This window comes from Dermacentor albipictus, chromosome 5 (genome assembly GCF_038994185.2).
Source record: "Dermacentor albipictus isolate Rhodes 1998 colony chromosome 5, USDA_Dalb.pri_finalv2, whole genome shotgun sequence".
Lineage (NCBI taxonomy): Eukaryota > Metazoa > Arthropoda > Arachnida > Ixodida > Ixodidae > Dermacentor > Dermacentor albipictus.
Window position 1 is genome coordinate 104,275,857 of NC_091825.1, and position 24,312 is coordinate 104,300,168.

Consider the following 24,312-nt stretch of genomic DNA (forward strand, 5'->3'; position numbering starts at 1 on the left):
TATTCAAATTGGCTCAAGTTGAATAAAATTTGTTTTAGTTGATAAGAGCTTTTCTGCGTTTCACATCTATTTGAGCAAATAAACGAAAGTTGGCCACGAGCTAAAGTTTCCTCTTTAGCTCCCGTGTGCTTACCCGTTCCTCCATCGTACTCCTCCCCTTGTTTAAAGTATATCCGACTGGACAAAGTCGTTTCAGTCGGTCAAAAGTCGTTTTCAGTCGTTTCTTTTGTTGCCTTCCCTAGATTCAATAGTGCCGTACTTGCACCTAGTGCGATGGATGAGCAGCTACAGCATTCCAAGTCCGAGAACGAGGTAATGGGCTTGAATCCCGGACGTGTCCGCCGCATCTCTACGGGTGTAGTATGTGTAATTCACATAATTACACACATTGATCTTGTAATTATATCTGCCTGAACCTCTAAGCTAGTCACGAATACCGCGGAGCCTCTCACTACGGCGTCCCTCGTATTCCAATTGGTACTGGGATGTTAAAATCAATCAATCAATCAATCAATCAATCAATCAATCAATCAATCAATCAATCAATCAATCAATCAATCAATCAATCAATCAATCAATCAATCAATCAATCAATCAATCAATCAATCAATCAATCAATTTGTGAATGAATGAGTCCAAAATCAATCAGCAGTACTCGGCGCGCCTCACCTGGCCACAATGTTGAAGTCTCCCGTGGCGTTGGCCGCGCGAATGCCGGCGAGAAGTCCCTGCACGGTGACCGACGTGCAGAAGCAGACCACGACGCGCGCGCGGCTCGTCCTGTTCAGGTTGCGCACCGCCGTCAGGTAGTCCTCGGCCGTCCCGCTGGCCGGAACGCCCAGCCACTGCGACACGCACACGTTCTGGCGCACGGCGCGCTCCGCAAACTCCTCCAGGCTGCTCTGGCTGGAGCTGTCACCTGCGGCCAGGAGCGGCGGCGGGAAAGCGGTGTAGGTGAGACGTCGTGAGCGCGAGGACAGTGTTTACATTAGTTTCGGTGCAGAGGCGGACGAAATTGCCACCACCGCTTCGTGGTTTGTGTTGCGAATGAGATGAGATGAGATGAGATAGATAGATAGATAGATAGATAGATAGATAGATAGATAGATAGATAGATAGATAGATAGATAGATAGATAGATAGATAGATAGATAGATAGATAGATAGATAGATAGATTATAGATAGATAGATTATAGATAGAGATAGAGAGATAGAGAGATAGATAGATAGATAGATAGAGGTGGACATTACCAGCACGAGAAATCGAAACACATATTCGACTAATTAACTTCACTAGTTAACTCCTTAGTGAATTGCATTACGGCACTTATTGCAATTTACGAATCGTACCCGGCGAGCTTGCACGACGTATCCACTTGAAATGAATTTCCAGGAGGACACCAGTTTCGAGACATTGTTTCCCAAAGTGTAGGACCAAATACATGGGCGTTCCAGTTACTTTTGTGCTTCAATGCCTAAAAGAGCTTCTTGTTAAAAAATAGTGGAACAACAGTCCATTCTTACGGCCAGTTTGATGGCGCATATCTCCAAACTAGTGTCTTTCTTGAAATTCTTTGCAAGGGGATACGCCTGCGAAGGTCACCGGCTGCAAATATTAAATTGCAATATGCGCCGTATAGCAATTAATTAGGAAGTTAGTTATTAACTTTCGTTAATTAGTTCAATGTGTGTTTTGCTTTCTCGTGCAGTTAGTGTCCACCTCTCTGAATAATCCGGCTTAAGGACAAGAATTACGTTATCTGGAACAGGCGATTTTTAAAAATTTCGGGAAATAACTTTAAAGAAGATATGAGCACGTATATTGTCATCCAGTGAAAAAACAGTCATTGCCAGAAAGCAAAACAATGTACGTGTGATGGCAATGATTACAATAGAGAACACAGAAAGCAAGAGAGAGAGAGAGAGAAAAGCAAAGGACAGGGAGGGTAATCAGCTTGCCCCTGATTTGCTTTGCTACACTGGAGGAGAGGGAAGCCGAAAAAAAAACGAGAGAATAGAGGAAAATAATTGGATCTGATACGTGCACACTTATAACAACGTTATGTATGTATGTATGTATGTATGTATGTATGTATGTATGTATGTATGTATGTATGTATGTATGTATGTATGTATGTATGTATGTATGTATGTATGTATGTATGTATGTATGTATGTATGTATGTATGCATGCATGCATGCATGCATGTATGCATGTATGCATGTATGCATGTATGCATGTATGTATGTATGTATGTATGTATGTATGTATGTATGTATGTATGTATGTATGTATGTATGTATGTATGTATGCATGCATGCATGCATGCATGTATGCATGTATGCATGTATGCATGTATGCATGTATGCATGTATGCATGTATGTATGTATGTATGTATGTATGTATGTATGTGAACTTTATTTTTCAGACGGCTCATTATCAGGGCCGTCGTCCCTAGTACACGATCCGGGGGATTGGCCAAGAATAGGCACATGCCCAGTAACACGTACTACCTACTGCGCCAAGAATAAGTGGCCGAAATATAAATATAACTTTCGAAATCCAAAGAACTTAATTAGGTAGAAGATAATCCGCAAGACCGACATGGACGAGAGGGCAGAGACATGGACTAGTGCAAACTATCAAGTTTCACTTCCGTCAGAGTCGTCAATATAAGCACATTGTCGCACGTGCGCAATAAGACAGCACATATAAGAAAATAAAACGCTGACATCTTTGTGTGGCTACTTAGCGGATCTTGATCGACGCTTGCAGAGTGTTGAACGAGAGTAGTGTCCTTAAAGCTTTTAGGTATGTAGATGTTTTTTCCCTATTGTTTTAAAGAAGCCTGCCGCTTTAAACATTACCAAATGTGTTATTCAATTTTGGCCGCTTTTCATCAGCCCGGATAGGGCCCGTCGTGTACACAGGAGCTTCCTTCTGATAATTCACTTCAGTTCTGATATTTACGCCTCGTCTTAAATAGTGATCATCTATGTTGGTTCCGTGCAGTCCAAGCTAGTTAAACGAGAAATCGCTAAGCTTTTCCTGGGGCATGTTTTCAAGAAGTCGTGCCCACGTGTTATGCAGACAAGTTTCAGTTATCACGTAGGATTGTCCGGTGTTGGCCGGTTTTTCGTTTGCACGGTGTTGACGGCGGTCGCGGAAGCACCTCTGCGCGAAACAATGAAGTGCCTCTATGAGGCAGTCTGCACTGCTACGAACCAGGAATGGGCCCGAAGTGCCACCGTACGTGCATCGGATTTTGCACAATCTCAAGAAGGTAGCGAGTAGCTAGAATGTGCCTGCGTGTGCTTTTTTTTTTTCTGCCCTACGCAAATTTGCTGGTCTCTGCCGGTGAATTGCTCCCGAGAGGGAAATAAATGTGGCGGGGGCTGCAAGAAGAATGCACGCTCAGGCGTTTGTAAAATGCATGATGAGTGTTTGCAAAATTTCGCTGTCTCGTGGCAAGCCATGCAGCGGGCAAGCTGGACGTTGCGTTAATGGTGGCGCGAGGGAGCATCGTCTTTCAATATGAAACAAAGGTAATGCGCCCTTGCTTGCGCATTGTCAAATGTACGTGTTCATTCCGATTCATCGGGTGATTCAGATTCTGGGCCGGAGCAATGTTCCCACTGCCAGAGAACTGATGGAAGAAGAAAATAAACTTTATTAAAAAGAACGGTCCGGCAGTTTTGGTTGTGTAAACATGTTTTTATATCGCCTCTAAAGGTAAAGCATGCGTGAGCCATACGTCAGTATGTTGGTTTGATATCGAGGAGAGATTATTGCGTGGCCTGCTGCAGTGACGTAGTTTTGTTGTAGATGTACCAGCATTTTTTTGCAATTCTTTTTAAACGTTTGCTGCCTTATTGCGCATGTGCGACAGTGCGCTTATATACAAAAGAGTCTGACGGAAATAAACTTAGTTGAAAGTTTGCTCTAGTTCGTGTCGTCCCGGATTGTCTCATTTTTATCTGTTTTGGACTTTAACTTCGTTCTAAGCATTGTGAACCAGCTATCCAAGCACCAAGCTTTATTGCTTTAATGAAATCAAAGAAGCCATGGAATATTGTGGATTACTCCATTAAGAGGCCTGTGTGCTTTACGGATACCTATAAGCCGACGTTATATGTGCATGTTTTATATCACCGTTTAATATTTTGTTACGCAGAACACAAATGGCGCTCGCCCACACTACTTCGTGGGTCAATTCCGTGTAATTCAGTTTGCTGTATCCTACTTCGCGAGACAGCACCGAATAATGGGAAACCCGGGAGATTAAGCAAAGAAAGGTTTGCTTTAAATATCTCCAGTTATTGCCACTTTTTTCATCTCTAAAAGGTGTTCTTATGAAAAATTCACATATTCGGAAATTTCGATTGTGCCAGGTATACGCGAATTCACCCTGTTCAGCTGGCATACGTGAAGAGGTTGACATTACATGTGCGATACTGCAATGTGTAATTAGTTGCTCAGTAATGTTCGACCGAGTAACCTCACATTTAGGGTAGTTTTGTGAATGGGCTTCACTCGCAGAAATTGACGCAAATCACTATGAAAGACATACCTGTTCATAAGTAACCTGAGCGTAGCGCCAGCTTGGAAATGGCTGATCCCGAAAAGTATGCCGCATGCAGGAGCGTTTGCGTCAGCAGGCGTTTAGTGTGTTGCGACAGCGCGGAACCGAGCACACGGGGGTCGGACCATCCCGCGCTTAGCCATGCACACTTTAACCGTGTCAGGGGAAAAGGGTTCCCATGGCGGCAATTCCCCATGTTACTACCCAAAGAGCCTGTTAGGTGTGTATGCCCACGGGTTTGGGAGAAACACCCGTTTCCAAAGTTTGAGGCCCCGCAAAGGCTGAACACCTGCAGGGACGAGAGCGGTGCTTGTACCTATTTTACCGGTAGGTACCCGGCAGCAGCTGTAGTTTACTACACCTAGCCGCGGCGAACGCTCTGCAACGAGGCCGTTTGTGGTTGGATACACTCATGTTTCACTTAACTTTTTTTTTAGCAGAGCTGGCGGCTGTGTACATGGTACGCAGGCAAGGCCTGTCTGTGCGTGATGGTGACGGTCCCTTAGGCTTTTGATGTGCATTGTTTTCAAGACGTTTCACGGGCAAACTTTCTAAGAATGAGTGAGTGAGTGAATGAATGAATGAAAGAATGAATTACGGAGTGCCGGAAACGGCCGAGTTCTGGCGGTGCCATTTTGTGACGCTCAGTTAAACTGCAGCGCACAAAAATCAGTGCAACGAATGCGTTGTAGTTAGCGGCTCCGTGTAGAGACATAAGCAGTAACGATTAATAACGTGTGTTGACTTTTATTCTTGCGGTGAGGGCACCTATGCAGCAGAAAAGCGCTGCTCACATGTTGCTGTCGAACAAAGTGTCCCGGGATATCACTGCTAACGCGGCTGTCTTCCGGTGTTCTATCCATATGTCTTCTAGCGTTAAAACGCTACAATAAATAAATAAATAAATAAATAAATAAATAAATAAATAAATAGTGAAATTCTGAAGCTTCTGCAGTCAGTCGGATTGCGCGATATTTAAAGTCACGCGACGGAGTTGCGCGAGGGTTCGAAATTGAGGTGATTACCCTCGAACAGGCAATTTGAAAGAATGCCGGCAACAGAAGAACAGAGAGGGGGGGGAGGGAAGGACAGAGGCGCTTGCTGTCAAGCAGTGACTCATTCGCAGCGGTGTGGCATTTGAAAGCACGCGACGACGTTGTACCATGGTACGAGGTTGTTCTGAAGTCAGAATCCTGAAAAACCGTGACACTAGACCACGTCAGCAGCAAAGGAATGCTGTGTCGGCCAGTGGTGACAATACTTTTTGACTAAGCCTCGAGATGATCCTAACTTCATGGTCGACAGATGCATTTTAAATACGAGCGTTACGGTGCTCCCGATATTTCTTGAGTGATAGTGTTGGGAATTATTGATTACATCTGGTATCATCCAATATAAGCGATTTGCGTTTATCCTATTTTATGTTCCTTGGCGGGCCTGAATTTATGTGCCTTTCTGTGACCGACTTCGCGTTTTTCTTCTGCGAATCTATGGCCGGCTGACTTAACTTTTCAGTGGGTTTTATGTGACGTTTCTTGTCAGCTGCCTTCAGTGCATTTATGTTAGCTGGCTTTGCATTCCAGTATACTTTTAGTGACCCGTCTTGTGAGTTGTTTATCGCGCATTTAGAGTTGATTTTATGTTACCGTTTGTTTGATGTGACCTCTGTTGTGAGCTGTATTTAGTGCCTTTACGCTATCTAACATAAAGTATGACTTGTTTTGTTCTTACCTTTCTTTTGTTAAATCTTAAGGAATGAGCATCTAAAGAAAATGACAAATAGTACCACTGTGTCATAAATGTAATGTAGTAATGTTGACAAAATATTAACGAGAAGGTCGGTACACAGGCAAAAAGCCAACCTCCGCTTAAAGCAGAAAGTGAAGTTGGTATACGCGTGTCACACAGAAGACGGAGAACTTGAAATACGAGTAGAGAATATGATAGTAACTGGCTACAATAGCTCTTTGTGGTGTAATGAGACTGGAGGAGGAGGAGGAGGAGGAGGAGGAGGAGGAGGAGGAAAAAAACTTTATTCTTGTCCTGTACAAGGTGTTGCCACCTGCCTGGCTAGTCCCATGTTGGGACCGGGAGGCCAAGCCTCCTAGCCCTATCACGGGAGTACTGGACAGCCTGGACTTGAGGGATATGATCTGGAGATCTGATCATTCCTAAATACCGATTCCGGGAAATGCCAGGGCCGAGCGACCCACACTCCCAGAGCATATGTTCAAGCGTGCATGTCTCCTTTTTGCATGCTTTGCATATAATATTCATGTCTGCGATGTCATACCATTCCTCACACAACATGATGTGTAATAAGGCTCTTTGCCACGAGCTTTGCACATGCTGCTCGGTTCTACAGGACCGTGCAGTCGTACATAATTAATAAGAAAGACCATATGTCCAATTACATATACACCCCATAACACCTGCAGGCGCTGCTCATAGGATGCTTCTCTACGGTCAGAAGTTCATCAACAATATCTGAATTAGCGAGCACATGGCCTTACGATGAATATAGTCAGCCTGTTCTTACTTTCAATAAACCATTTTGTTGTGTTCAAACATCCTTTTTTTCTGCTTTCTTGCTTTTCCTGCTTTATTGGAAGTCGGTGGCAATTTTTCGTTAAGAGCTACTTTCATTCAGAAGACCGAGCTTTTTTGTGGTTATATTTCTAGAATTCGGAATGTATGTTACACTTGTTGTGATATCATCCTTTTAGCCTTTTTTTTTGCTACATATTTCATGCAACTTCAGATAAACCGGCAGTTCACATAGCGCCTGCTCTGTATTTCTCCTGTTTATTTTCCTGTAGTTAGCACTGTTTCAGAATAGCGTTGCGACCTACTGTCATTTCTGGGTGGGTAAGCGATCTGGTCGCTAACCTGACGCGAAGCAACAGCAACCACAGTTACCGCGACTAACAAATGTTAGCAGTTTATTGCTGGGGGTATACATCGCGGTGGAGGTGTCCGGATGGATTTAGACCTGCTGATGTTTTCTTAGCGTGCCTATGTATCTCGGTACATGAGCGTTTTCACACTCTGCTTTCGTCGTATAACTGATGGCGACGTATGGTCAAGCCTCTCATGTGGCATGGGCATGAACCCGTCCCGCATTGATTTCTTCTTTGGAAAACCAGAAAGTTCATCGCGCTCAATTTGTACAACACCACAGAGTGAAAGATATATGCTGTATGTTATAGAAACGCACTATGCTTGAATAGCAATGGCAGAAGGCACTGGTGACAACGCGGGCGGACAATCGTCCTCCTATCTACTGGCATTGAGGAAAACACCGCTCGATGCGTTGCAGCTAGGTCTCGAAAAACATCAGCTTACGCCTATGAATACGTTCAAGTGTGTCCTAACAAGGCAAAAGTTCGCAGGAAGATCGACATTTCAAATGTTCGACAGTGGTCGAACAACGGATGTCGTTAAGGACAACGTTTCGACTAAGAGACCAGTCTTCGTCAGGGTAACAACTGCTTTTCTTTGGCAGCATTCATGTACGCGTAGCTCATCCGCGCCCACTTTTAATGGGGGAGGAGAATAAGCTGGTGCGTACAGTAGGGTAAGGGAAGGCCAAGTGCTTAGTGTGCAGGAAAGTGAGCAATTGCGTACATAAACGGCTGCCAAAGAAAGCAGTTGCTTCCCTGACGAAGTCACCTTGTAGAAACAATGGCTCCAGCGACGTTTGTTGTTCGACGACTATTGATAGCAACGATATCGACTACGACAATTCACGCACGGCTATGAAACTTTCAACGAAACGTTCCCTCACCTTCCGTGTAGACGACCGAGAGGTAGGTCCAGTTGAAGTAGCGCACAAGGTCTACCATGGCTCTGGCCTGGGCCTGCTCCATGGGCACCAGACTGACGTAGAAGCCCAGCCTGCTCCGGAGTCCCAACTCCTGTCCCATCGTCGAGTAGCCGATCTCAGGAATGCGGAATAGGCTCAGCAAGCTGTTGACTTCCGAAGCGCCGGCCGCAGCCAGCGGGCCGAGGACGGCCACCAGGTTCTTGCGCGACTCCTCTTCTTCGCACTCCTCTGAGCTACGGCGCTGGTACGGGTACGGCTCCTCCTGGTACTCGGCCCCGGTCCAGGCCGAGAGCGGGATGTAGTGCGAGGCCTGCTCCAGCGCTATGGGCGAAAACCAGCACGAGTCTCGTATCTGTATACCCAGCGTCGAGTTGGGAAGCAGATCGTCTCGACTATTGATCTCGTCGATGGCCTGGAGAGCCGCCTCTACCCTCTGGATGCCCGGTCGCTCCCAAGTTTCACCGCAGAGCCTCGTCACGTTCTGGCGCGTGTAGGGAGGTCGGTGAACGGGGAAAAGTGCACCAATGAGGAAGTCTTCGGGTTCGTTCGCCTTGTAGTAGTAGGTGATCGAGAAGCACCGAGCGGCGAAGAGGGCCAGGGTTAACAGCGGCATGAGAAAATCCAAGTGGCTCATCACGCCAACCTCGGCTCCTCCAGAGCGGACGTGTACAGGGGCGTTTCAAGTGTTTTTAAGCGGGTCGTCTGCGAGTAGCTCGTCTATGTCTTTTCTGTGCCCTGACCTGGCGAAATATATAAGCATCCTCTCGTAGCAATCACCAGAGCTGTGAAACAACTGATTTAGATCTTAGACTTCTTGAACAGATGTTAGCTGGCGGACCGATCTGTGGCAGACGATACATAGTTAGAAAGGGTACTAAGTAGGACCGCCGTTGCTTACTACGCAGCGTTTTGCCTTGCTTTCACAGTGGGGCATTAGGCAGGCTACGGAGTGGGAACAAAGTGGTACCTACTGAAACTGAAAATTTATAGGTGGCGTAAACAATTTAAATAAGCTTGCTCGTCTGCGTCTCATGTTCAGGGACTACAGATTTTTCACGTGACGGCTTTTGCTGCTTTCGTTCAAGGAGTCACGTGTCCCACACCTCAGCCTGCACATTTAGCCCCAGACCGCGCGGCAGTTTTTCAGCAAGCTCGAGGTGAGCTCCCCACTTTACAATGTCCGACAGAGCCTTGATGATAATTGCGGTGACGCAATTCACACGTCTGCACTCACCGACCCAGACGAAGCTCTCATCGGAGCACGGTTGCACGTATTCCGAGGAGCGTGCCACTTCTTTCGTTTCAGCAAGAAGCACGGAACGTTTCCCGCAGTGTCGTTATTGAAGCAGATGCAGCACGTAGTGCAGTATGGGCGTCGTACTTTGCGGAGCGCACCCGAACCACAAGTCACTATCCCCGCGCCACCGCTACAAGCCGACATCTGCCGGCGTCAAACACAGCTCGGTACTCTTCGCTCGCACCTACATGCACACACTCACATCCAAGCCAGCACAGCCAGAGTTCCTCCGCCGTTGGTTCCGATGATTCTGCTCGCACATCGCAACCTTTGTTTGGCGCGCACGTGCTGCACAATTGCCGCCGTCGGTGAAAAAAGAAAGAAAGAAAGAAACAATGTCATCAACTTCCGCGTATTGTCGACGATTGTCGCTTAATGTCCTCGCGCGCGCACAATTCGTGATAGAGCGCGTGAGTCACATGTGTCGACTCGACCCTCACTCTTCCAATGTCGGACTCCCAGGCTCCGCACTCGACGCCATCTATGGGCCTCAGCGCGAGCTTACGCGGGCAGGTGTGTTTCCCTTGTTCGGGCAACGTCAGTGTCACTCGGTGCCTGCCTACGTTCACAAGCGGCGTTCGAAAGAGGAGATTTTTGTGCCTTTTGAGTACTTTCAGTGCCTCTGGCTTGCCGTGTTCAATGCGGTAACCTACTTTCCCTCAAAACCAAGCACGATTGAAAGAGAGAAGCATCGAACTTCGTCGTCGAGACCTGCATGTTTCCCGGAATTGTCAGACCACTTCCATGTTTGTTGTTGTGTGTTTTTTACAGTCTATTTCTCTGATAACCAACGCAAGCCGCTTAAACGAACCTCCCGCGGATGTTGGAGCGAAGCAGCCTGTGACGTTCGTCGGACACGCACCGCTGCTCTGGCTTCGCCATATGCGCGCGCTCGCGTCGACTTTGGCTTCGCATTCCTCTTTATTTTTTTCATGTTATTGTTTCAGCCACCACCAAGGCCGTGTTCGGGAGTGTGCTGTTACGGTATGTTCAGCGGTGCCTGACCAAATCATTACCGAGGGTAGTGCGTACGTGACGTTCTAGTGAGAAGTAAAAAAAAAATACGCGCAGAATCTCCTGTGGGAGTTATCTAAATGATGCGCAAGCATTTGCTACTAATCTCTCGCTGTTCCGACTTCGTGTGCTGCTGTGTTTGTTACAGTAGCGAGAAACACTGCAAAAGGATCGTCAAGCGGAGAAGCGTGGTCTCAACACTTAAATGCTGATGCCGGTATGAGATGACGAAGAGGAGGCGGGTAGTGGAGGCCAATCCCCCACTGTGGGTGTGCGCCATCGCATAAGGAATACCATACCATACCTAATGCTCCCTCATGTTATATGATGGTGCGTTTGGATGATGCCGCTGCTTCGTGGAAGTTGAGCACTGACCGATGCGTGCTGTAGTACGTGACGTAATTGAACATTGTCACGTTTGGTAGACCGCGCACGTAGACGTGGTCGATGACGTTATCACCCGCTTGTTTCATCACCCAAATTCGCAGCGGGCCACCTAGTGCTAGAAAAACATTCAATGCAGCGAACACGAGGGATGAGCCATATACCTTCTGAAAATAGCACTAAAAAAGTCACTGAGACAAATTTCCTGCGTTCTGTTTCCTTTTCCGCGTCGATGTGAACCACTCTTGATATGAACCCTTATCAACTTTGGTCAACTGTACACCGGCGGTGGATGCGTATGGCGCGGCGGTGCAGGCCTTATCTTGAAAGCGATCTGCGATGGGAGTCAGAGTGCACCGAGTGCTGATAGCTTCGTGTGCGCCGTGTTCTCGCCGCTTAGTTAGAGTTGACGCGAGAGGCAGCGAGAAGTACAATTAAATCGCTGCTGAGGCTCTTATCTCGAAAGCGATCTTTTACGTGACGGAGGGACGGGTTTGCTCGTTGAGCAGGCGTAGAAAAGCTTACGCATTTAAAAGATACCGAGAAAGGAGAAGAGATACTGGAACGAGAAGAGATTGTCAGGGATTGAGCCCGCGCTCGCCACCAGAGGGCTTTTCTTACACGAAGAATGTGCGGGTTTGCAAATTTTCTAAACAAAAGCGACGATGAAGGGTAATAAGAAGCGGTCAATAACTATCCGTGCTTTGAGAGCGAATACTTAAAATCAGCGCAAGAATGCTTTGTGAGTACTTGAGCCATACATCAAATCAAATCAAAGAATTTGTTTCCTTACAAAAAAGGATGGCGCAACCACTAAAATCTACATTTACAAGGAGCTTGACGAGGCAATGGGCTCTATATTAGCAACGACATACGACATATCAAGGAACTGAAGTGTATGCAAGATCCCGTTCACTTTATGAGGAGCAGACAAACATAAAGCGCGTTTTCTAAGCACCATGAAATGCAGACAAGATAATTAAAACACCTTACTCGTTTGGGTAATTTTCTATGCACGACAAGATCACACATTTTAACTCAAGCAAATGCAACGTTTAAGACACCTCAACAAGTAATTACGATAGCAAAGAATCAGTAGTTTTATTCGATGAGAGAAAGATATCATCCCGTGGTAGCTGGGTGAGATCAGCATTATTCTCTGAAAATTTGTTTAACAGGCGGGGGAGCACGTAAGCTATTGATCGAAAGTAATAATTATTTTCTGGTGTAGGGAACAATCCATGTTTCCGGACAGCGTATGTTGTAGATATACTGCGTTTTTTTTTAACATTGACAGGTCAACATAGAATGAGTTATTGTGTCTATTAGCTAATGAGTATGATTGCGCTAGGCGGTAGTTACAGAGGTGATTAATTTTCGTTATTCTATGACGATCAAACATCTCTTGAGTGCGAGAGTTGGCGCGATCACAAGTTTACAGTACTGAACGCGTTCTTGTTTACATGCAGGTTGGTCCAGGGGGGCTAGGTGCCTAGGCAACGATTAAACTACGCTAACACACAGGCAGATCCGTCACTTTATGCGTTTCGATAGTGGTCTTTCGGATGCCACCAACTAGATAAGTGACTCTTGTCCGTTCAAAACGGGCCACAGGCCGTCTTTAACAGCCGAAAAACTTGTTGCCATATGGGAAGCTGTTCACTTCGTCCCCTGCTTGACCCTGCGTGAGTGAACGATAGTGACAGTGACAAGAAGTTTATTAGAGTGTCCTGAGGAATTTGGCTGGGGGGAAGCGAAGGCTCCCCAGTCAAGTTGGTGGCTCTCCGCGACGTCGCGGGCCCTCTGGACGGCCTGTAGTTGGTTCGTGAAATCCGAGCTCGTCAGCAAGGCGTCCAACGATATATATACATTTTGATGCAAAATACACAATGCAAGGCATTGGTTTTTCTTTCGTTCTTTTTTTCTTTCTTTTTCCATTTTTTTTTACGGGAAAAGGACATGCATATGCTCTGGGACTAAGGCGGTCCGTGAAAATTCATTTTAAAAACCAATCAACCTGACGGCTATGAACGGTGAATCGTGGACAATGCGTTTCACCAGTCGCTGTTGCAGTATCCGCATTACACGGGCCACATATAATTTCATCCCTGCATTACGCCGCGTGGCAGTCCAAGCGGAAAATGAAAAAAAAATTTAATAAACCTAGAAGAGGCCAGTATTATACCCATGGCCATAAAAGCCGCACAGCTATTCCATCTTGCGCAACGAAACGGTCACTGAGTAACTTTCCAGCGGGCACCCGAACATTGCGATGTGCCTGCAACGAGCCTGCCGATGCGGATGCGAGAATCCCTTTTTCCGAAGCCGCCGAAGTAAAGACCTCGTTCTAACGAACGGATGCAAACTCTTTGCTCACTTCGCTTATGCGAGAGTACACAATAGGTCACTTGGTTCAAGCAGATCATCGTTGCAAACGCCTGCGATAAACAGACCCCGACGGGGCTTCTTGCCTCCAAGCTTGCGCGCTCCTGCTATGGCAGGGGTGACGTCCACAGCCTCATGACGTGTTGTACGTGCGCAGGTGGAACCCTTGGCAATCGCATATAGCGGTGGCTGTGCAGAGCGGCGATTGTATGCTAAAACGCGCGTTTTTTCTGATCAGCCCAATTAGGCGTCATTGCAGGAAGAGGGCCTTCCGCAGCGATCTCCTGTCACCCATTACCTGCGTCAACCGAACCCGCGCTATGCGCCTGGAAATTTCCTATCCTCGTCACCAACTAATCCTTCGCCGCCCTCGAATGTTTTCTTTTCCTCGCATTCGTTCTGCTATACAGCTATCCTTGAAAAGAACAAAGTGCCAGCACTAATCTACAGCGGGGAAATTTGGAAGGGATAAAGAAAAACTTATAGAGCCTGCAGCCAGCGATGAAAAGAAAGAATAATAAACATAACGATAAGATAGAAAAACTTATCACGTTCGAGCAGATAGAGTTCTAGTTGAGATTAGGAGGAATAAGCGGAATTGAGTTGGTCATATTAAGCACCTTCGTCTGTTTTTCACTAGCGAACTTTCCGCTTGGTAGTAGTGGTTTGTATAACACATGGCTCCAGGCATTTGCGTTTCAAGTGCATTGTTGAGGCAATAGTGGTCCTTCCAAATTTTTGCCTCTGACATATTTCAGTACTAAAAAAATTCTGGTGTTTTTAAGTGCCAGAACCACGACATGATTATAAGGCACGCCGTAGTGGGGGACTTCAGATTAATTTCGACCAGCTGGGGTTCTTTAACGTCCGCCCAACGCATGCCCTCCGGGCGTTTTTTTCATTTCACCTCCCATGGAAATGCGGCCGCCGCAAGCCGGGATTCGATCCCCTCGCCTTCGGGCGTAGCCATGTTTTAGTATATCACATCATTCTTTCGCAATGCATCTTTCGTGCTCGTAGTACCCTTCATCAGTCCTTGCCATAACCTTATTACATGTAGATTTTAGGCGCATTACAGCGAGTGTTTTTTTAGGCTCCTTTACAGCCACTTAGATCTGTACCTCTCATAATATCATTGCCGCAAGTGCAAACTAGTTAGCACTCGCCTGGCGCTATTTAGGTCATAATTACTTGGCACTTGTGCCACAAAACACCGCATTCATCATAATCCCATTTGACGGCTTGCGCTGAGAAGCATCGATTTTGCGGCTCGTCATGAGCTACGTGTAGACAATTGTGGAGCCGGAATGCGTGTGCACTCATCGATGACGAATTAAGCGATGAAAAAGCCAACGCGAATCGGTGTTCCCGCTTCATTCGAGTCGGGACGCAAATTACCGCGGCGCCAATCGTGCACGCCTTTTGACACGCGTGTATGCTGCAGGTTTGCGGACGAATAATTATGTGACAAAAAGTGAACGTTGTTTTTACAGCATTGTAGTCTCACAGCTTGTGTCCCTTGTTGCACGGGCTTTTGACGTTGTCGTGTAATCTCAGTGCAATGCAGATGTTTAAAGCGTTTGAAGCACAGTCAGCTTCGAAAAACAATGACGGTGCGCCGATGCGTAGCTGAGCTTTTCCAAGTAGCAGCTAACTGGTTAGAAAAATACGTTTGCGGCATCGTTCTACTTAAGGGTGCAACCCGTAAGTAGAAAGATGCCAGAGGGTGCAACCGAAGAAGAAGTGACGTTCCATACGGTTTCTCCTTTCATCACGCCAGCGTTCTGAAAGCGAGTGTTGGCGGTCATCGAGTGAGATGTGTTCACGTTTGCTTGTGCGCGCGTGACACTGTGCTTGTTCATTTAGTTAGTAAGCGAATCCTTACATCAGTTTATAAAGGTAATAAAACGACTAGAAGATTCCTAGCCTTCTTGCAGTTCGCTAACCGTGGCTGCCGCTGCTGTCTTGCTAAACAGCTTACATAGAGAAAATAAAACAATCACGTGCTTAATGGTGGGATTGAACCTCGGTCTCCCAGTATAGCAGCCTCATGCTTTAATTAGTCATCACGCATATACTTATCTCGGGGCAACGGCGAGTAGCTCTTTGAAGCGATTGGCGCGTACGTCACGGTCGCGTATCACGTGCACGTGCTCTACGAGAGCACGTGCACACGAGAGAACCGCTTTACGAAAAAGCTTCGCTTCACAAAGGTTACAACACGTGCGTTGTATACGTGCACAATTCTTTTTCACTTCACTTAAGGTTGGGATGCGGCCTTTGCTCAGAGGCGATGGCGTTGGGCTGCTCTGCGAAGTCGCAGGATCGATTCTCGGGGGCGGCGGCCGGATTCCACTGGGGGGGCAAAATGCTGAATTGCTTGAAAGCCTAGGTTTAGGTGATCGTTAAGGAATTATAAAAATAAAGAAATATGCTGAGCTGCCATTAATGAATTACTCTCCTACAATACCAAAAAAGAAAAGAAAATGTCAATCTTACCGTTGGAGGGGGTTCGGTAAGACATAAATGACTAAAAGAAAAAAAAAAGACGAAGAGCAGGTGGCGACGCACTTGGCAACTTCTCCAACCACCTCGCCGTGTAGTCAGCTCTAATTAGGTGACTTCATAGATTTCTGGAGGCGTTTTCTCGGACCTAGTTAACTTGCTATCGATAAAGACGGGCTACATTAAGTTCTAAAAGAGCCAAAGATTGTGTACTTAAGCAAGTTTCATGAACTTCTGCTAAGACACGATGAGCAAAACACGTGAAAATAGCTTGAGATTGGTCACGTCACACCGACGTAACGGCACTGGGGTTTCGGTGTTGGCTAGTTTGGCCTTAATCGTCTTTTGTAAAAATCAACCTATATTACCGCGAAATGAGCGAAAATGCAGTTTTGAAAGAAGACTTTTGCGGTGATAGCGCCTATGCCATACCATACCATACACGTCCACGTTGTCTGGCGCTGTGGCCCTGATGTCGGGAACGCCTGTAAGTGACGTCACTTGTCACATAAGTGTTCGCTATATATGTAGGCTGCTGACATATAATGAAGGTTGTTGTTGCTGTTATCATGCCCGCCATGGGAGTCACCGCTCGGTTCTTTCCTGCAGCTAGTCCGGCTGTGCTCGGCATACGGCAAGGACCGCAACACCACATTTTTTATCAGTGATAAACCGGTTAAGGTGTTTCTCTTTAGTGTCCGTTTAAAGAACCCCACTCGGTCGAAATAAACCTGGCACTCTCTGCTACGGCGTCCCTTCTGCAGTTTTTCCTTGTGCATTGTGCCTTTCTTCCTTGTGCGTTGTGTTGTTTTTCCTTTCCTTGTGGCTTTGCTGAGGCGTCCCTTGTGCAAAAACTGTGCAGTTTTTGGACGTTGAACTCCATAATATAAATGATTCCTGAATGAGTCCGGCTCTTGACACTGCCTCCGAGACTGCTCGAAAATAAGAAGGCGATACTTGGTCGCTGAGGAACGCACACGTCGTAGGGACACGTGCATGACGACACGATTCCACTGAGGAGCCACACTCCATCGGAACAGAGTGTCGAGCCGCAGTCTCGTGCTCTCGTTATTTACTCCTGTTGCGTTGACCAAGTGGGCCCCGCAACAGGCAGTTGGTTTCTTCGTCGATGGTGGCAAAGAGAAAAGTAAGTCAATTAAGCGTTGAGTAAAAAAAATGGCACAGCGCTATCTCATGTTGAGCAGCTCGGACCGGCATACGATCGATATGAGATTGCGGTTAAAACTTATTGCCAATTTCCAAGCAACGCTGCATACTGCTTCGTTTTCTGGAGAAAGAATAGGAAATTTACCGACAGCTTTCTTGCTTTTTTTGTCTCTTTTTTCTTTTTTTCTTCGTGATGACCTCATAAAGAGAGCGGGCGACACGCGTGAACAATTGGACTTGTAAGCGTTGAACGCTCTCAAGACGACAGTTTTAAATGCTAAAATATAACGCAGATGGCCATTACGTGCGTCATGTTTCACTGAGACGAATACGTTTCTCACAAGGATCTCATTACACTGAATTCTTATGCAGCTGATTTATTTTGTATTTAGTAACTTATCAACCAGAACGGCAGTTTGACAAGTTCTGTAAGTCTCAAGTTGTTGCTGCTGTTTTTGGTGTGCACCCTTTCCTTTTGTTACACTCATATGCCGCATAGTAAACTGTCCGAATAATAATAAAAAAAGAAATGCACTGGGACAAAAGTCGATAACCCCCATACTTTGCACTTTACTTTCCATTTTTTTGGAAATCTCTACGGTGCTTGCAAAAATAGGCAGGAGTCGGGTGAACAAGGATATGGAGAAAGGGACGCGGCAGCTCCTGTTCTTACGAAGCTGCGGCCATGATACGCTTAGGAACGGGCACAGAACGCATCAGTTTATTTTATCTTGAGCCAAACTCTCGAGCGACCCGCTGGGGCTCTGCGGGCCCTCACGTCCGATATCCTGGACTATCGAGACAGTGCTGGCTGCTTCTGGTCGAGCGCCGAGCACGGAGCAGCAGGCGTTCTTCACGGTCTCGGAGAGGAGTGCGTATATCTTGGTCAGGAAGAGGAGCGCGACGAGCACCTGAGAGGACCCGCTTATGGCGAGGCAGAGCGACAACTTCCGGTTGTTCTCGCTGCCGACGTACACGGCCAGGTAAGCGACCCATATGATCGCCGTCGCGTACATCGCGAAACCGATCATCTTGGCCTCGTTGAAGCTGGTCTGAAGATTCCTGACCTTGAAGGCGCACACCGTGCACAGGGCCATCAGGAGGAAGTTGTAACCCCACGGCAGGAAATGGGCGAGGTCGGTCGAGTCGCAGATGAGAACAGAACGATTCGGTGCCGGGTAGACCTGCGGCAGGAGTGCGGATGGTAAGTGCAAGGGCCGCAGTGTATTTGCGAAACAACGTCTTACAAATGACCAATTTTGGATTATATACGTTATAATAAAATAATAATGCGTTACAATAGGCACTTTTGTCCTTTATTGAGGGTGACTGGCCTATGTGAACATCTTTGACTCGCTCAGAACTTCCGCGTGCGTGCGCGAGCTCACCACGGCTCACCCTCTCTCTCTCTATCTCATCTTTCTATTCCCTCTTTCCCGTCCCCCAGAGCAGGGTGCCAATCAGACGCATTTCTGGTTAACATCCGTGCCATCCCTCTTTATTTCCTCCTCCTCCTCCTCCTCCTCCTACGTTATTATAGCTGAATATACTACATTCCAATTTATGTAATTATTTTACCACATCTCCTTGGAACAACGATATTATTGAATAGTATATTGTAGCCAGTGATCAGTAAATCAATAAGTCATAACAACATGTATATGTGTAGGTGAATGTTGCAAGCTCCCCATGGACAAACGTAAACCTCAGTTCTCAACATTTGTAACAAACAATGTGCTAGCTAGGTGTGCTATATCCCGCGTTTATTTTTATTTGGTTTTCGCTTTGAAGCCATGATATAGATCGATTCCAACATAACTAATTCAAAGAGAGTAGTAGTGCACCTGCTGGACAATAGTTTCTTGGGCATGTGCCCTTCGCGCTGTCTCAGAAAATCGCTTTTCAGTTGCTTGCGAGAGTCCTCTTGCACAGACGCAGGGACACACTTTAGACAACCCCGACAGCATTCTCGTAACTGGGTACGTTTATAGCACGTTCGGGCGCACACGAATACGCGCCACAATGACCTACTTGTACGGTTCCCGGTCTCTGGAAGGCGAGCATGGCGGCCGTGGTGAAGAACTGCAGGGCCACCAGGCCTCCCGCGATGGCCAGCTGCGTCCCGCTGCTCACGATCCGCGCGTTGACGGCCGCAGGGAAGCCCTGCCTCTCGGCCAACGACAGGACGCGGCAGAGCCCGTAGGTCTTGGCGAAGATGGCCGCGTACACCGTGGCCACCCCCAGCACGGGACAGAGTCGCTCGAGGAGGCAGGACGTCACGGAGGGCTTCGAGACGACGGCGAAGGTGCCCGCCTCGCTGAGCAGGACACCCGCCAGCACGAGGAAGGACAGCGCTCGCGACGTCGTCTTGACGATGGGCGAGTGGGCGTACCGGATGAAGATGGCCGTCGTGCAGACGGTGTTTGTAATGGACAGGACAGAGATGACCAAGACCATTACGGACGCGGTCTCGGTCCACTGTGCGTACTTCTGAGGGATCGAGTCACAACCTGCGAGCGTGTAATAACGCAAACGTTTGGTGGGGGAGAGAGGGGAGGTATGTTTCGAGAGTCTGCGAAACGTTCTTGTTCCGGAAGTTTTATTTTGTACAAGCTGCGGGACGTCGTTCGGGCACAGGAATCGAAAGCGATGTAAAAAAAAAAACAAGTTTTACTCAGGGAGTACGCCGGTAGCACTGGTGCAAGGTGTCTGTCGGGCTAGTGGATTCTCTCTGCCGCTCTTTCAAGGTGTAATGCCCCGTACTTTATTTAGTAAAAGCGAGAACTTAAAGTGTCATCGCGTTTAACAGCTCCTGACAATGCGGTGTGTGCCCTTTATGTGTACACGCTGATTGAAGAACACCTTATTGCGAAAGTTGTGGGGGAATTCTGAGTGTCGTGTTCTTCTGTGCCTAAGTCCTTGTCCGTTTAGCGCTGTTACCTTCCAAAACATGAAGCACCGCAAACTCTCTCAAGTTTCCCTTGTAGTTGGTATAGGTAGGTCCCAGTGCAATTAGCCTGCTATCGGCAACGACTTCGTTCATGGGATCCACAATCGAGATTCACTTGGACGAACTGTGTGCGCGGTTCGGTTAGCATAAGACAATGTGCCGCTGCGCCAATGTTTGGTCCGTGACATTTTTCGCTAGTCCGCGTATCACCTGAACAGCGTGTGCTACCGGTTACAGGTCATGTCTGCCTTTAAATTAGCTAGCTGTTAAGAAAAAAAAAATTACCGACGATTACGTTACTTCCTAATGCGAAATTTGAGCGCAGCAAATAAGCTGTTTCACCTTTTCGATAGATTGAGGCAAAGAAATCGAGCAACACATGTATGCGCTATCACAGAATTTTTTTTTATTTAAAGAACTGGCAGATAATTTCGCAGTGGCGAACGGCAGCGGCAATTTCGGCTCGGGCGGTGCACATATACAGATCCGCCGCCACCGATCTGGCTCTCTGATTGCCACCGCACAGGGCGAACGGCAGCGGCAATTTCGGCTCGGGCGGTGCACATATACAGATCCGCCGCCACCGATCTGGCTCTCTGATTGCCACCGCACAGGGGTTGCATTGGAGGAGGAGCGAAGAAAGGAATTAAGTTCGAGCCGGCGCTTTGACAACCGGAGACTCGCAGGAAGAGGGGGGAGGGGGGCGGCGTGTACACCCAGCGGCAAACGATGGGGGCAGAAGCGCGCGCAGCAAGCGGACAACACGATAAAGGGAGGAGGGAAGAGATAGCAGCGACTGACTGATGCCGCTGACGCCGATAGTGAGTCAACCCCAGCTGCGGAGTTGGTTTCAGGGACAACGCCGCCGATGCCGACACAAACAATATGATACCCTCGCTTCCGCAGCGCTAAGAACCAGGTCTAGCCGTGGGAAGGTGGTCACGTATTCGTCGACGTGCCGGGGCCTACGTGAAATAACCGGCGCGTCGGCAACTGAAGAGCACCCTATCCGCCACACAAGAACAGGGGGGGGGGGACCCTTTCCTCCTCTTTCTGCATGGCGGCGACGGTGTTCTATGCAGTCACGTTATCTTGACTCTCTAGCGGCGTCAGCGGCATCCAGCGGTATCAGTCGGTCGCTGCTAGCGCTGGGGGGATGAAAGGGGGGCGGAGCTGGTTACGAGGCCGACGACAACGCCGACGACGACGCGAAACCCAGGAACGGACGCCAAAGAGCTGCGCTCTAAGACTAAACATTCCGATGTTTCACATGCCCAAAACACGGTATGGTAAAAAGGCATGCCGTAATGGGAAACTCCGGATTAATTTCGACAGCCTGTGTTTTTTTTTTTAACGCGCACCAATTCTAAGAGCTGCTATAAGGAAGACCTTTCGAGTACACACAACAGTTTTATCTCCAAGGTACTCTAAATTTATACATCCGTAAGGCTCGACATTGGCATGCACGTAAGGCTCTATGTGTAATTAAAGCTCAGCGCACCATCCATGTTCTCGTTCGGCCACGTTCCCTGCTTGCACTGGGCGCAGATGTAATCGTCCACCACGTACTGGTTGTCGGCGCACTGTACGCATTTCCAGCAGCACGGGTTTGTGATCGATTCGTGGATCTGCGCAAGGAGAACGACCGGCACGTAAATATAGTGACATCTTCGCCTCCCCTTTTTACGTGAGGCTTCAGTAGTTGTGGCAGACACCGCTTCAAGAGCGGTGAGAGTAAAGACGAACTTAACACCCATGGCTTCTGCATTCGGGAAGTGAGCATATCTATTCGCGCTCTTTTCTTCATTTATGGCCACCGACCAAGCTATAGTTGTGGTCTTCCCAAGCCCCGTGTGCCCCTTTCTTCTAAATTCGAGTCTCGTGCTGACACCAAGGCGTAATAAAGAAAGGGTAGAGAAAAAGAATACCTGAGACAGAATAACACCGCACTCATACATAATAGTTCTGCGGCTTAAAGAAATTGCGCATTTCGGGGCTGGTTAGCAATACAAACATTCGGTTATTCCAAACATTTAATTATTTAACAAATCAGCATCTGGCCTTTTTTCATTTATGACTTATAAGTATATGAAATTTTAGGTCATACGGCTGTATTACCTGAACGACATTATGGTGATGGTAATGTGAGCAGAAACGCTGCGTTCCGCATGTCCAGGAATTTTGGACATTGCCATTTGTAAAAATGTATTGTACCTCACTGCAATAAGCCAGCGTAATTCAATGGGCAATGTTTTCAAATATATATATATATATATATATATATATATTTCATAAGATTGGCCCAGTTTCATCAAGCTTCAATCAAGAACTCGAGAGGGTATTTCCTCCTAACAACACAAACATTAACGGCACTTGTCCTAACTTTGCTTTTGCTTTAAAGCAGTGTTTTTCTCAGGACCAAAACATTACTGTAGTAGAGTACTAAGTGCTGACTAAGCCTCGTAACTGCGCATGCGCATGTTAGAAGTAAGTGCCCTCCCGACGTTGCTAACAAAGTGTCTTTGAAACTGGGTCGACCTTCTGAAATGGAATTTTCGAAAGTGTTGCCCATTGCGTTGAGCTGGTGGGTTGTGTTGTACAAAATTCCTAGACATGAGTGTTTATTTGCTCGAATTTTTCACGCGCAGTTTTCGTAACTGCATTGTCTGGAGGGGTTGCCTGCCACCGTTCTGTATCTTTCTGCAAAAGAAACGGGATTACTTGAATGAAGTAGCCATTGCCAAAGTGCACCCACAGCTTTAAAAGGGCATTGCCTCATTCAGTTCACGTGAAATAAACAGATTGACTGGTTGAAAGTTAATCTTGACGGAGGCAAAAAGTTAAAGCCGGAAAATGAATCAGCCAGTCACCAAGCTCTATAGTACCCGGAGCATTCCCGGTCACAGCTGCCTTGTTGCTGTTCCACTCGAAGTACTTGTAAGTGCCTGCAATGACTTTGTGATAAAAGCACAGCTCCAGTCCGCGAAGTCCTGCGGTTTCTCCGAATGTAGATGATGCTGTAGAGTATCAATGGATGTCAATCTGTGAGCGAGTGCAGGCTGTTAATGATGTGAGGTCAGATAGAAGTTGCGCTGCTTATATTGCTGTGTTCGGGACCGTAGCAATTATTAACCATCGTGTGGGGCTTCCGGTCTACCAGGAAATGAATGGATAAACAGAAAGGCGCGGTCATCCCTGAGAAGATAACCCGTGCTTTAGTCAAGAAACGTACCGGGCCTATCGACACCCACTGATGGTAACGCCGCCCGAAGGCTCCGTTTCGCTGAACAAGAGAGGAGCGCCACTCAGCTGGATACGCCGATGCAGCTACCACGAAGAACATAAGTACTTGGAAAGCTGGCTACAACACGATGATATCGATGCACACGGAACGCAGCTTTTCTACGGCGACGGCCGGCAACGTGACGCAAACGAGCAATGAAAAGACATGCTGTGTAGGAGTGTCCGAGACGACAGCAACGACGACGACGACGACGACAGCAACGGCGATGACAGCGACGACAGCAATGACGACGACAGCAACGACGACGACGACGACGACGACAGCAACACCAGCAACGACGACAGCAACAACAACAACGACGACGACGACAGCAGCAGCAACAACAACAATAGCAACGGCGGCGACAACACAAGCAGCCGTAGCTTTTAAAGGTCTCCCATGTGCCTCTACAATTTTATGGAACTTGACGCAATCAAATCAAATCCAATATCACAGTTGCAGTGCTCGTAACTGCTTGTGAAACCGCGAAGCCACATACCTTCACGTGTCCAAGTGGACACGGCCTTCCGCACTCGGACAGAGGAACCTCGGTGCTGCCCTGCGCGTTCCACTCGGGCGTCTTGAGCACCGTGAGCTGGTTGTCGGACCACGACGCGACGGTCTTGATGCCGTATTTTCCGTCCTCGGACTTGACGAAATTAACCACGTCGTACCTTAGGGAAGAAAGCACAAATACAAGAAATGAATGTGGTTATTTGATGCCACATAAAGGTAAGCGCAAATTTGTTGGTAATATGAAACAGTAACTGGTATAGACTATCACCAAGGAGCGCACACTTAAACCGCAATGTAACCAGCGCCTCTTTCCCGCTTCGTCCAATGTTTTGTTTTGTCCAGCATGCAGTGCTAGTTCTGCCCGACGTTAAGCGGGACATTCCTCTCTTTCTAACTCCTA

At 47.4% G+C, this 24,312-nt stretch overlaps 3 protein-coding genes across 4 annotated transcripts in view; 1 reads left to right on the forward strand and 2 right to left on the reverse strand.

Moving 5' to 3' along the window:
* Positions 1–9,934, reverse strand: part of LOC135905914 (metabotropic glutamate receptor 1-like) — a 32,509-nt gene extending 22,575 nt beyond the window's left edge. For both annotated transcript variants that reach the window (XM_070538650.1, XM_065437032.2), the window contains exons 1-2: positions 8,373–9,934; positions 670–919 (exon numbers count right to left, since the gene is read on the reverse strand). In XM_070538650.1, coding sequence (XP_070394751.1) covers positions 670–919; positions 8,373–9,045 — 923 coding nt within the window. In that variant the 5' untranslated portion in view covers positions 9,046–9,934. The remainder of the gene's footprint in view (positions 1–669; positions 920–8,372) is intronic.
* The window catches only part of LOC135905920 (transmembrane protein 135-like), a 192,189-nt gene that overhangs the window by 137,420 nt on the left and 30,457 nt on the right, over positions 1–24,312 (forward strand). The window lies entirely within an intron of this gene.
* The window catches only part of LOC135905919 (metabotropic glutamate receptor 1-like), a 49,798-nt gene continuing 43,254 nt past the window's right edge, over positions 17,769–24,312 (reverse strand). Inside the window, exons 7-10 of the mRNA XM_065437036.2 lie at positions 23,896–24,070; positions 21,615–21,741; positions 19,195–19,673; positions 17,769–18,347 (exon numbers count right to left, since the gene is read on the reverse strand). Of these exons, the coding sequence (XP_065293108.1) occupies positions 17,880–18,347; positions 19,195–19,673; positions 21,615–21,741; positions 23,896–24,070 (1,249 nt within the window). The 3' untranslated portion in view covers positions 17,769–17,879. The remainder of the gene's footprint in view (positions 18,348–19,194; positions 19,674–21,614; positions 21,742–23,895; positions 24,071–24,312) is intronic.